Here is a 12,436-nt window from a genome sequence, read left to right as displayed (position 1 = left end):
CTAACCATGCTGACTAAATTCTCATCCAAATCATTAATATAAATGACAAATAACAGTGGACCCAGCACCGATCCCTGAGGCACATCGCTGGTCACAGGCCTCCAGTTTGAAATACAACCCTCTACAACCACCCTCTGTCTTCAGTCATCAAGCCAATTTTGTATCCATTTGGCTACCTCACCCTGGATCCCGTGAAATTTAACCTTATGCAACAACCTACCATGCGGTACCTTGTCAAAGGCCTTGCTAAAGTCCATGGAGACAACATCAACTGCACTGCCCTCATCTACCTTCTTGGTTACCCCTTCAAAAAACTCAATCAAATTTGTGAGACATGATTTTCCACTCACAAAGCTATGCTGACTGTCTCTAATCAGTCCTTGCCTCTGTAAATGCATGTAGATCCTGTCTCTCAAAATATATTCTCAGAACTTACCCACCACAGATATGAGGCTCACCGGCCTGTAGTTCTCAGGCTTTTCCCTGCAGCCCTTCCTAAACAAAGGCACAACATTTGCCACCCTCCAATCTTCAGGCACCTCACCCGTGACAATCGATGATTCAAATATCTCTGCTCGGGGACCCGCATTTCCCCCCTAGTCTCCCACAATGTCCTGGGATACACTTCATCAGGTCCCGGGGATTTATCTACCTTGATGCGCTTTAAGTCTTCCAGCACCTCCTTCTCTGTAATATGTACACTCCTCAAGACATCACTATTTATTTCCCCAATTTCCCTAACATCCATGCTTTTCTCAACAGTGAATACTGATGAGAAATATTCAGTTAGGATCTCACCCATCTCTTATGGATATGAAGAGAGATTAAGTTGGTTAGGAGATAATAAAGAAAGTGAATGGAATATTGGTATTTATAGCTAAAGGAATAGATTATAAAGGTCAGGAAGTATTGTTGCAACTATACAAGGTATTGGTGAGACCGCACCGAGAGTATCGTGAACAGTTTTGGTCCCCCTATTTGAGGAAAGATGTAGTGGCATTGGAGGCAGTTCAGAGGAGGTTCACCAGATTGATTCCAGAGATGAGGGGTTTGTCGTATGACGAGAGATTGAACAGTTTAGAATTTAGTCTGGAATTTAGAAGAATGAGGGGAGATCAAATTGAGGTATACAAGATGAGGAGTGGATGCTTCCTCTTTTGGGCATTCTCGGACGAGAGGTCATAGTCTTAGGATAAGGGATGGCAAATTTAAAACAGAGTTGAGGAGAAACTACTTCTCCCAAAGGACTATGAATCTGTGGAATTGGCTACCCAAAAGTGTGGTAGATGCTGGGACAGTATTTAAGGAGGAGTTAGACAGATTTTTAATGTAATGGGTTGAAGGGTTATGGGGAGAAGGCAGGAAAATGGGGATGAGGAGCATATCAGCCATGATCGAATGGCGGAGTTGGCTCGATGGGCTGAATGGCCTAATTCTACTTCTATGTCTTATGAACTTACAGAAACACGACCCAGACTGAATTATTCCAATTCCCAATCGCTGGTGTGAATTTGTTCTACCTTTGATTCTGTTTCAGGAGACTGCGAAAATGTTACTGTCCAGTTAAACACTCACATAATGAGGTACTTGAAGATCAGAGACAGAAGTACAGATAGTTGTAACTGTAATGTAATGGGATGTTGGCCTACATCGCAAGGGGGATAGAATATAAAAGCAGAGATGTCTTGCTGCATCTGTACAGGGCATTGGTGAGGCCGCAGCTGGAATACTGTGTGCAGTATTGGTCCCCTTATTTGCGGAAGGATATATTGGCCTTGGAGGGAGTGCAGAGAAGGTTCACCAGGTTGATACCGGAGATGAGGGGTGTTGATTATGAGGAGAGACTGAGCAGATTGCGTTTGTACTCGTTGGAATTTAGAAGGCTGAGGGGGGGATCTTATAGAGACCTATAAGATAATGAAGGGGCTGGATAGGGTAGAGGTGGAGAGATTCTTTCCACTTAGAAAGGAAGCTAGAACTAGAGGGCACAGCCTCAAAATAAAGGGGGGTCAGTTTAGGACAGAGTTGAGGAGGAACTTCTTCTCTCAGAGGGTGGTGAATCTCTGGAATTCTCTGCCCACTGAAGTGGTGGAGACTACCTCGTTGAATATGTTTAAATCACGGATAGATGGATTCCCGATCGGTAAGGGAATTAGGGATTATGGGGATCAGGCGGGTAAGTGGAACTGATCCACTTCAGATCAGCCATGACGGGCGGCACGGTAGCACAGTGGTTAGCACTGCTGCTTCACAGCTCCAGGGACCTGGGTTCGATTCCCGGTTTGGGTCACTGTCTGTGTGGAGTTTGCACATTCTCCTCGTGTCTGCGTGGGTTTCCTCCGGGTGCTCTGGTTTCCTCCCACAGTCCAAAGATGTGCGGGCTAGGTTGATTGGCCAGGCTAAAAAAAAAATTGCCCTTAGTGTCCTGAGATGTGTAGGTTAGAGGGATTAGTGGGTGGATATGGGGGTAGGGCCTGGGTGGGATTGTGGTCGGTGCAGACTCGATGGGTCGACTGGCCTCTTTCTGTACTGTAGGGTTTCTATGATTCAATCTTATTGAATGGCGGGGTAGGCTCGAGGGGCTCGATGGCCTACTCGTGCTCCTATTTCTTATGTTCTTATGTATCGGTTCGGGAGGGGGGGGAAATCGAGCTGACATCCCCCATTCTCAGGAACCTTGTCTTCACGTTAACAAATGGGATGAAGTCAAATCTTCAAGAAAACAGAACTTGAAATTGTCACCGCGCTGCTTGATTGTAAAAGGGCGAAGCAAACATTCACCAATGTGCTCAATTGTGTTAACTTTACGTTCAGCTCAAAGATGGAGGGTTATAGGTAGGCCTAAAAGGTAGGGATATGGTCGGCACAACTTGTGGGGCCGAAGGGCCTGTATTTGTGCTGTAGTTTTTCTATGTTTCTATGAACCAAACACCATTTGTTTTTCCAGTTATTTTGGCATTTTTGGCAAATCACATTGCAGCTATATAAAACCACGGTCAGGCCACATTTGTTTAAGGTTCACCAGGATGTTGCCTGGTCTCGAGGGCGTTGGCTATGAGGAGAGGCTGAATAAACCAGGATTGTTTTCACCAGAAAGACGGAGGCTGAGGGGAGACCTGATAGAGGTCCACAAAATTATGAGAGGCGTAGACAGGGTGGATAGTCAGAGCCTTTTTCCCAGGGTGGAAGTGTCAATTACAAGGGGGGCACAGGTTCAAGCTGAGGGGAATTTAAGGGAGACCTGCGGGGGAAGTTTTTCATGCAAGAGAATGGAGGGTGTCTGGAACACACTGCCAGAGGAGGTGGTGGAAGCACGCACATTATTTAGGAGGCATTTGGATCGGTACATGAATAGGGAGAGAATTGAGGGATACGATCTGAGTCAGGGCAGGATTAGTTTAGTTAGGGCATCGTGATCAGCACGGGCTTGGAGGGCCTGTTCCTGTTTTGATTAATTTGTAGGACACGGGTGTCACTGGCTGGCAGCATTTATTGCCCATCCCTAGTTGCCCCTTGAGAAGGTGGTGGTGAGCCGCCATCTTGAATCGCTGCAGTCCATGTGCTGTGGGTTGACCCACAATGCCGTGAGGGAGGGAATTCCAGGATTTTGACCCAGCGACTGCGAAGGAATGGCGATATATTTCCAAGATGTGGAGATGCCGGCATTGGACTGGGGTAAGCACAGTAAGAAGTTGAACAACACCAGGTTAAAGTCCAACAGGTTTATTTGGTAGCAAATACCATAAGCTTTCGGAGCAGAGCTCCTTCGTCAGATGGAGTGGAAATCTGTGATTGTAAAAGAGCTCTGCTCCGAAAGCTTATGGTATTTGCTACCAAATAAACCTGTTGGACTTTAACCTGGTGTTGTGAGACTTCTTACTGTGAATATATTTCCAAGTCAGGATGGTGAGTGGCTTGGAGGGGAACTTGCAGGTGGGGGTGTTCCCATGTATCTGCTCCCCTTGTCCTTCTAGATGGAAGGGGTCATGGGTTTGGAAGGTGCTGTCTCAGGATCTTTGGTGGAGTGCTGTGTTGTACTTTTCTGTTATTTTCTCAGATCTTTTTATTTCTTCAAGTGTCTTTACAAATAACTGTTATAACTCATGAAAATTGAAACTTAAAAACATTACTTTTCACAAGTAAACTTCAATCTTCTTAGGCTAAAAAGAGCTCCCCACAGATTGTGAGCTCCGAAACATGACTGCAAGGTTGAAGTTTATCTTCAGGGAATCAAACATTTTGGTGTCGTTTCCAATTGGACAAGTAAATTGGAGTTCACACTGAAAGGTTCACTTTCACTCAGTAATTAGAACATTTCAGTTTTCTCAGCACAGGAGCTGGCAGCATTTTAGATTCAATACCAATTGTTCACTCCTCTTGTAGCTGGTGTGTGGAGAAGGATCATGTTCACTGTAGATCTGTCAGCACAGAAACCGCACGCTGTGCTTCTGGATACACTCAGTCTGCAAGTAGCTGGAGTCTTTTAAACCTGACCCTGGTGAAGGCCTTCCCAGTGACGCTCAGGAGAGAGATCATAGAAGAATAGAATTCCTACAGTATAGAAGACCATTCGGCCCATCAAATCTGCACCGACAACAATCCCACCAGGCCCTATCCCCATAACCTCCATGCATTTACCCTAGCTAGTCCCCCTAACACTAAGGGGTAATTTAGCACGGCCAATCCACCTGACCCGCACATCTTAAGAATGTGGGAGGAAACCGGAGCGTCCGAAGGAAACCCACACAGGCACGGGGAGAATGTGCAAACTCCACACAGTTGACCCAAGGTTGGGAATCGAACCCGGGTCCCTGGCGCTGTGAGGCAGCAGTGCTAACCACCGTGCTGTCCTGTATGTCTCACTGGCTGTCCTGTCTGGAGACAATACACATCTCTTTAGCCTGTCTTGATGCTCTCTCCACTCACATTGTTTGTATCTTAAAGACTTGATTAGCTGCAAGTATTCGCATTCCAACCATTATTCGTGTAAATTGAGTCTGTGTCTTTATATGCCCTGTTTGTGAACAGAATTCCCACTCACCTGAAGAAGGGGCTTAAGGCTCCGAAAGCTTGTGGGTGGCTTTTGCTACCAAATAAACCTGTTGGACTTTAACCTGGTGTTGTTAAACTTCTTACTGCCCTGTATGTGCAGATGTCCCCTGTAGTTGTTACAATCTCCTCGATCACCTTTACTTTTGTATGTTGTAATGGTTTTTTGCGTCACCCATCTCCTGTGGAACAGGTCCTACCTCCCAACAGAGAATCAGGAGGTCATGAAGGTGTGGCAGGCGATGGGACTTTGTGTCTGAGCAGTTCAGCTGGAACTCCATCCTTGCTGGGGGCCTTTCTGGTGGCTCAGCAATCAATGGCCTTTCCCAGGTCAAGTGATGAGGGTTCCTCGTCCAACTCAACCATGACAGGAAGCTGCAGTAGAGTCAAACAGAGACTGGGAGATGTCCCGTCTCATGGGAGTATGGCTCACAGTCATAGTAACACAGAAAATAGAAGCAGGAGACCATTCAGCCCTTCAAACTTGCTCCGCCATTCATTTTGATCATCGAATTCAATATCCTGATTCCTCCCGCACCCCAGCCCCCTCCCCAATAGCCCTCGATTCCTTCAGCCCAAAGAATTATATCTAATTTCTTCTTGAAATCAGACAACGTTTTGGCCTCAACTACTTTCTGTGGTAGTGAATCCCACACCCTCCAGGTGAAGAAATTTTTCCTCACCTCAGTCCTAAAAGGTTTACACCTTATCTTCAAACAATGACCCCTAGTTCTGGACTCCCCCACCATCAGGAACATTCTTTCTGAATCTACCCTGTCTAACCCTGTTAGAATGTTATAAGTTTCTATGAGAACCCCACTCAGTCTTCTAAACTCCAGTGAATGTAATCCTAACTGACTTTGTCTCTCCTCGTATGACAGACCTGCCATCCCAGGGAATCTGCTTGGTTAAACTTTTGCTTTACTTCCTCGACAGCAAGGGCATCTTTTCTCGGATAACTGGTGTTTTAGAAGAGTGAGAAGGGATCTCATAGAAACTTATGAAATTCTAACAGGGTAGATTAAGAAAGAATGTTTCCAATGGTGGGGGGAAGGGGGGTCCAGAATTAGGGGGTCATAGTTGGAGGATAAAGGGGTAAACCTTTTAGGACTGAGTTGAGGAGAAATTTCTTCACCCAGAGGGTGGTGAATGTGTGGAATTCACTCCCACAGAAAGTAGTTGAGGCCAAAATGTTGTTTGATGTCAAGGAATTGGATATAGCTCTTGGGGCTAAAGGGATCTTGCGGAGGGGGGGGGGGGAGGAAAGAGGGGATCAGGATATTGAATTTGATGATCAGCCATGATCAAAATGAATGGCGGAGCAGACTCGAAGGGCCGAATGGCCTACTCCTGCTTCTAGTTTCTATAAGGACACCAAAACTGCACACAACACTCCAGGTGTGACCTCTACAGTTGCAGTAAAGCAACCCTATTCCTAAACTCAAATCTTCAACCCAGTGGGATACCTGTTTACTTCTGTCGGTGAGAACATCATCATCTGCCAATTTTAGGAGGACAACTTTGGCGATAGTTGGACCAAGTGTCCTCTTAACCTCATCACACACATAGCATGTAGATTTAGTTTGTCACAGTCTGTAGTGATACAAGCTGCATCACAGAACCACTACAGTGCACAAGGACACCATTCTGCCCATCGGACCTACACTGACAGCAATCCCACCCAATTCGGTGCCAGGGCGGCACAGTGGTTAGCACTGCTGCCCACAGCGCTAGGGACCTGGGTTCGATTCCCGGCTTGGGTCACTGTCTGTGTGGAGTCTGCACGTTCTCCCCGTGTCTGTGTGGGTTTCCTCCGGTTTCCTTCCACAGTCCAAAAGATGTGCTGGGGATGTCAGGAAAATCCTATTCACCCAGAGATTGGTGACGGTCTGGAATGCGCTGCCTGGGAGGGTGGTGGAGGCGGATTGCCTCACATCCAAGGAAAAGTATCTGGATGAGCACTTGGCACATCATAACATTCAGGGCTATAGGCCAAGTGCTGGTAAGTGGGATTAGGTGGGAGTTCAGGTCATAGAAATCATAGAAACCCTACAGGGCAGAAAGAGGCCATTCGGCCCATCGAGTCTGCACCGACCACAATCCCACCCAGGCCCTACCCCCATATCCCTACATATTTTACCCGCTAATCCCTCTAACCTACGCATCCCAGGACACTAAGGGGCAATTTTAGCATGGCCAATCAACCTAACCCGCACATCTCTGGACTGTGGGAGGAAACCGGAGCACCTGGAGGAAACCCACGCAGACACGAGGAGAATGTGCAAACTCCACACAGACAGTGACCCAAGCCGGGAATCGAACCCGGGACCCTGGAGCTAGTGTTTCTAATGTGTCGGTGTGGACTCAATGGGCCGAAGGGCCTCTTCTGCACTGTAAGATTCTATGGTTCGGTGCATTGGGCCGTGCTAAATTCTCCCTCAGTTGTACCCAAACAGGCGCCGGAGTGTGGCAACAAGGGGATTCTCACAATAACTTTGTTGCAGTGTTAATGTAAGCCGACTTGTGACACTAATAAAAATGAACTATTCCTGTAGCCCTACGTACTTACCCTGCTAGTCCCCTTGCCACTTGGGGTCAATTCAGCATGGCCAATCAACCTAACCCCGCACATTTTTGCTCTGTGGGAGGAAACTGGACACCCAGAGGGAACCCACGCAGACACGAGGAGAACGTGCAAACTCCGAGGCCAGGACAAAGATGTGCGGGTTAGGTTGATTGGCCATGCTTAAATTGCCCCTTCGTGTCCTGAGATGTGTAGGTTAGAGGGATTAGTGGGTAAAAGATGTAGGGATATGGGGGTAGGGCCTGGGTGGGATTGTGGTCGGTGCCGTCTCGATGGGCCGAATGGCCTCTTTCTGTACTGTAGGGTTTCTATGAACCCAGGTCCCTGGCGCTGTTAGGCAGCAGTGCTAACCATTATGACATCATGCTGCCACAGTGCTTCAGGTAGGCTTTGCTTTTTGCTTCAATGACAGATGTGTGAGGTGATTCACTTTGGAAGGAGTGACAGGAATACAGAGTACTGGGCTAATGGTAAGATACTTGGTAGTGTGGATGAACAGAGGGATCTGGGTGTCAATGTGCATAGATCCCTGAAAGTTGGCACCCAGGTTGATAGGGTTGTTAAGAAGGCGTACGGTGTGTTAGCTTTTATTGGTAGAGGGATTGAGTTTCGGAGCCAGGAGGTCATGCTGCAACTGTACAAAACTCTGGTGCGGCCGCATTTGGAGTATTGCGTACAGTTCTGGTCGCCGCATTATCGGAAGGATGTGGAAGTGTTGGAAAGGGTGCAGAGGAGATTTACCAGGATGTTGCCTGGTATGGTGGGAAAATCGTATGAGGGAAGACTGAGGGGCTTGAGGTTGTTTTCGTTAGAGAGAAGAAGGTTAAGAGGTGACTTAGTAGAGGCATACAAGATGATCAGAGGATTAGATAGGGTGGATAGTGAGAGCCTTTTTCCTCGGATGGTGATGGCTAGCATGAGGGGACATAGCTTTAAATTGAGGGGTGAGAGATATAGGACAGATGTTAGAGGCAGGTTCTTTACTCAGAGAGTAGTAAGGGCGTGGAATGCCCTGCCTGCAGCAGTAGTGGACTCGTCAACATTAAGGGCATTTAAAGGGTCATTGGATAAACATATGGATGATATTGGAATAGTGTAGATTAGAGGGGCTTTAGATTGGTTCCACTGGTCGGCGCAACATCGAGGGCCGAAGGGCCTGTACTGCGCTGTAATGTTCTATGTTATCTCTGCTGAGTGGGTCTCAAACCAGTCTTTGTTGTGGGTTCCACCTTTACCAAATGTTGCTGCCGCTGTGTCAGAAATGACACAGCAGTAGCAACTTCAGGAAGCATAAAGGAGAACATGTTCCTGTCTACAGCAACGGGGACGAAGTAGAAAGGGTCGAGAGCTTCAGGTTTCTTGAGCCAGATCACCAACAACCTGTCCTGGTCCCCCCCATGCCGACACTATAGTTAAGAAAGCCCCACCAATGGGGCTTTACTTTCTCAGAAGACTAAGGAAATTTGGCATGTCAGCGACGACTCTCACCAACTTTTACGGATGCATAATTGAAAGCATCCTTTCTGGTTGTATCACAGCTCGGTATGGCTCCTGCTCTGCCCAAGACCGCAAGAAACTACAAAAGGTCATGAATGTAGCCCAATCCATCACGCAAACCAGCCTCCCATCCATTGACTCTGTCTACACTTCCCACTGCCTCGGAAAAGCAGCCAGCATAATTAAGGACCCCGGACATTCTCTCTTCCACCTTCTTCCGTCGGGAAAAAAATACAAAAGTCTGAGGACACGTGCCGACCGACTGAAGAACAGCTTCTTCCCTGCTGCCGTCAGGCTTTTGAATGGACCTACCTTATATTAAGTTGATCTTTCTCTGCACCCTAGTTATGACTGTGACACTACATTCTGCACCCTCTCCTTTCCTTCTCTATGAATGGTATGCTTTGTATGGTGCGCAAGAAACAATACTTTTCACTGTATGTTAATACATGTGACAATAATAAATCAAAGTGATTGAATTCAGCATCGATGTTGATTGATGAACCTGTAAAATATTTCACTGTTTTATTTCATATTACTTGATGAATCATGTGGTAGTCAGAATGAATTGTCAGCAAGGGTTCATCAGAACTCTCTAATTGGAGATGTTGAGAATTGGAGCAAGGTGTAAAATAAAGGGGGGAGGCGAGAAAACTCTGCCAGTCAAATGCCAAAAATGCCCATTAAAAGTCACCACTGGGGTGACCACTGAATCATAGAATCCCTCCAGTGCAGAAGGAGGTCATCAAGTCTACACTGACCACAATCTCACCCAAGGTTTATTCTCATAACCCCACATATTTACCTGCTAATCCACCTGACATTAGGGTCAATTTATCATGGCCAATCAACCTAACCCGCACATCTTTGGACCGTGGGAGGAAACCGGAGCACCCGGAGGAAACCCACGCAGACACGGGGAGAACATGCAAACTCCACATAGACAGTGACCCAAGCCGGGACTCGAACCCGGGTCCCGAGAGCTGTGAGGCCGCAGTGCTAACCACTGGGCCACCGTGCCGCCCCAAAGGAAGACTTGAAAGAAGACTCGCCCCCGAATGTCGGAGAGATAGAATCGGTGAAACAGCTCCCGCAATCAGATTTGGTCTCTCCCCATCTTGCTGCTCTTCCAGTTCAGTCCAGGACGTGATTAACATCAAAACCCAATCACTGCAGTCACTTGTGAACTCGCTGGTGTCTCAGCAGAGTGGACAACCGACCAAAGCTCTTCCCGCACACAGAACAGGTGAAGGGCCTCTCCCCGGTGTGAACTTGCTGGTGTCTCAGAAGGGTACATGTCTGATTGAATCTCTTCCCACACACGGTGCAGGAGAACGGCCTCTCCCCAGTGTGAGTGCGCCGGTGCACGGTGAGGTCGGACGACTGCTTGAACCCAGTTCCGCAGAGGGAGCACCTGAAGGGTCTCTCGTCGGTGTGGACGCGTTGGTGGGACATCAGCTCCCCGGAACTTTTGTGGCCCTTCCCGCAGTCCGGGCACTTGAAAGGCCTCTCGTCCGTGTGAACTCGCTGGTGTCTCAGCAGGTGGGCTGAAATAGTGAAGCCCTTCCCGCACTCGGAGCAGGCGAACGGCCTCTCCCCGGCATGCATGCGCTGGTGGGTCAGCAGGTTGGACGACTGAGTGAATCCCTTCCCGCACTCGGGGCAGGTGAACGGCCTCTCCCCGGTGTGAACTCGCTGGTGAGTCAGCAGGTGGGACGAGGTACTGAACCCCTTCCCGCACTTGGGACAGGTGAAGGGCCTCTCCCCGGTGTGAATCCGCCGATGAATTTCCAGCCTAACTGGATAATCAAATCCCTTCCCGCAGTCCCCACACTTCCACAGCTTCTCCTCAGTGCGACTGTGCCTGTGGTTCGACAGGCCAGATGGGTTGATGTCTTGTTCACACACAGAAGACGTGTTCTGTTTCTCTTCACTGTCAACGGTGCTTTTTCCTTCCATGTTCAAAATCTAATGGTATTCAGGTTATGATAAATTGGATGACTCTGTCAGATCCTGATGCAATGTTTGGTTTCCAATTTCCCAACTGCAAATCTTCCCCTTCTAATACCCTGTGAAATTGATTTAAAACACAAAACATTGTTTCTGAGGTCACGTACCAACCGACACAAGAACAGCTCCTTCCCTGCTGCTGTCAGACCTTTGAATGGATCTACCTGAATGAACGGAGTGGGAATGGAGGGATACAAAAGAGTGGTCTAGTTTGGACCAGGGAGCGGCGCAGGCTAATTGTTCTTTGTTTCTCGTTTCAAGGCTTCATTCTATGATCATCTTGCTGGTGCCAGTACAGAGCGAGACTGCGGATAGTTGGGAACCTGTCTCGGGGGCAGGGAATTCAGATGGTGTTCGTAAAGCAGAAGTGGAAATGAATAGGGTTGGGAAGCATTTTCTGATCAGGGCCAGTGTGATCTCCTGGACTCGTTTCGATCGCCACAGGGGGTCGGAGAGGAATTTCCCAGATTTTTTTTTCCCCATATTGGCCCTGGGGTTTTCACTCTGGGTTTTCGCCTCGCCCTGGAGATCACATGGTCTGGAATGGGGGGGGTGGGGGTGAGTTAATAGGTTGTGATGAACAAAGCATCGTAGCTGTGAGGGACAGCTCGGTGGGTAGGATATTAGGATGTAGATAGGCTGGAAAATTGGACGGGGATCCTGGATTCAGGATTCAATCCTGGACCGGGGAGCGGCGCGGGCTTGGAGGGCCGAAGGGCCTGTTCCTGTGCTGTATTGTTCTTTGTTCTACCTTGCATTAAGTTGATCTTTCTCTACACCCTAGATATGACTGTAACACTACATTCTACACTCTCTCCTTTCCTTCTCTATGCACGGTACGCTTTGTCTGTATAGTGCGCAAGAAACAATACTTTTCACTGTATACCAACACATGGCGGCACGGTAGCACAGTGGTTAGCACTGCTGCTTCACAGCTCCAGGGACCGGGGTTCGATTCCCGGCTCGGGTCACTGTCTGTGTGGAGTTTGCACATTCTCCTCGTGTCTGCGTGGGTTTCCTCCGGGTGCTCCGGTTTCCTCCCACAGTCCAAAGATGTGCGGGTTAGGTTGATTGGCCATGCTAAAATTGCCCCTTAGTGTCCTGAGATGTGTAGGTTAGAGGGATTAGTGGGTAATATGTGTATGGGAGCAGGGCCTGGGTGGGATTGTGGTCGGTGCAGACTCGATGGGCCGAATGGCCTGTTTCTGCACTGTTGGGTTTCTATGATTTCTATGTGACAATAATGAATCAAAAGTTTAGTTTATTAGTATCACAAGTAGGCTTACATCAACACTG

General features: G+C 48.0%; 1 protein-coding gene across 1 annotated transcript in view; it reads right to left on the bottom strand.

Moving 5' to 3' along the window:
- Positions 1 to 12,436, bottom strand: part of LOC144480944 (uncharacterized) — a 117,809-nt gene that overhangs the window by 62,327 nt on the left and 43,046 nt on the right. The window contains exon 3 of the mRNA XM_078200559.1: positions 10,310 to 11,098. Within this exon, the coding sequence (XP_078056685.1) occupies positions 10,310 to 11,098 (789 nt within the window). The remainder of the gene's footprint in view (positions 1 to 10,309; positions 11,099 to 12,436) is intronic.

Source organism: Mustelus asterias, chromosome 30, assembly GCF_964213995.1.
Source record: "Mustelus asterias chromosome 30, sMusAst1.hap1.1, whole genome shotgun sequence".
NCBI lineage: Eukaryota > Metazoa > Chordata > Chondrichthyes > Carcharhiniformes > Triakidae > Mustelus > Mustelus asterias.
This window is presented reverse-complemented; position numbering and strand designations above follow the sequence as displayed.